The 1,391-nt window shown below is 34.4% G+C and overlaps 1 protein-coding gene across 1 annotated transcript; it reads right to left on the reverse strand.

Moving 5' to 3' along the window:
* Nucleotides 1–250: 250 nt before the first annotated feature.
* On the reverse strand, nt 251–1,077 carry LOC110176086 (uncharacterized). The gene is made up of 2 exons (XM_020942329.2): nt 467–1,077; nt 251–392 (listed from the first exon to the last, which is right to left on the reverse strand). Exons 1-2 carry the CDS (start codon nt 949–951, stop codon nt 389–391), a joined length of 489 nt encoding a protein of 162 aa, XP_020797988.1. The 5' UTR covers nt 952–1,077; the 3' UTR covers nt 251–388.
* Nucleotides 1,078–1,391: the final 314 nt, after the last annotated feature.

Raw genomic sequence — 1,391 nt, forward strand, 5'->3', positions numbered from 1 at the left:
ACAGTGGAAGAGATCTGAGGAAAAAGTGGATATTAATTTAAAGAAAAAAATATAAATAAATAAAAATAATAAAAAAAATAAATATAGAAAGTCAAAGCTTACAATTTGCAATTCAATTACAAGATCGTATCGGAAATCCATCATAGCTAGGCATAAACTATTCGCATTCTTTGAATCTATATTTCAAATATATTTAAAAAATCAAAATTAAAACATAACTAATCATAATAAAAATAATTCATTTTAAGAATTAGATTCGAAATTGTAGTATCAATTTATTAGGGAAATTATTTTATATACTTATAAAATAATTAATTTTATAATTTTGCATTCCAAATTGTTTCCAGGCTCCGATCGGATCAGTGTCGAGATGCCACAAGAGACTTATCTACCTGGTAAAAAAGGATAATAAAAAGCACATTTAATCCTTGATCTACTAAGAAGTAATGCCAGCAATAACACTTACTTTCCCTTGGGTAGCACCAACACTACGTTACCAGCGGTACTCATTAGAGCAATGCTTATCCAGTGCAACATGATCTCAATGGACATTATAAAGATGATGCAATAACAGATCAGGGCCTTGATCAAGGGCGTTGAATCGTTGCTTTCGTTCATATGTCTAATGGCAAAGATATACATCGAGATTTGATTGAAGAACTTGATGCAGCACAATGATATCCAGGGAACCGTCGGCATCACATTTATGATACGGAATCTGGTTAACCCATTTGGTAGCGTTATAATCGTGGGCAACATGGCCAAGAAGGTGAATATCAGGGCTATGACTGCCGATATCCATATTTCCGGATAGGTAAATATCACCAATTGCTTGTCCATTCGTAGGTGTATCGAAATATCGGGTGCAACAGTTATTGCCGTCAATAATCCAGCTCCATAAAACAGCTGGAAGATCACATGGGGACGACAATCGATGCGATATCCATTCATTATGTATTAAATTATTCAAAAATTAGAACTCAACAAAATAATTGTTACTCTTGTTAGGGTTTGTACTTCTAAGCGAGCAGTTTTTGTTTGACAGTATTAACATGGATTGTTTCGTTTCGATGATAGTTTTGATTTGTAGTTTGTTTGTATTCTTGTTTTTGAGTTCTTAATAAATGTATTTAATTCCTTTTCTTTTAGCCTTAACTTTAACACAATAAATTCCCTTCTTTACTTTATTCCTTGCTCACATTAATCCACTCATTTTTGGCACACATCCCACTGTGCCTCTTAAAACAATAAAAAGACACACACACACACAACTTGGCCGAAAGGGAATCGAATGTCTGGGCTTTGAGTTTTCCAAGGATACCGGCAGGACATGGGGGAGAAGATGAAGATCATCGGTGGCCACATTGCGGCCAACAGGATTTAATAGGACT

This window comes from Drosophila serrata, unplaced genomic scaffold, assembly GCF_035046125.1.
Source record: "Drosophila serrata isolate PLE 108 unplaced genomic scaffold, ASM3504612v1 contig_362, whole genome shotgun sequence".
In the NCBI taxonomy this organism is placed as follows: Eukaryota; Metazoa; Arthropoda; class Insecta; order Diptera; family Drosophilidae; genus Drosophila; species Drosophila serrata.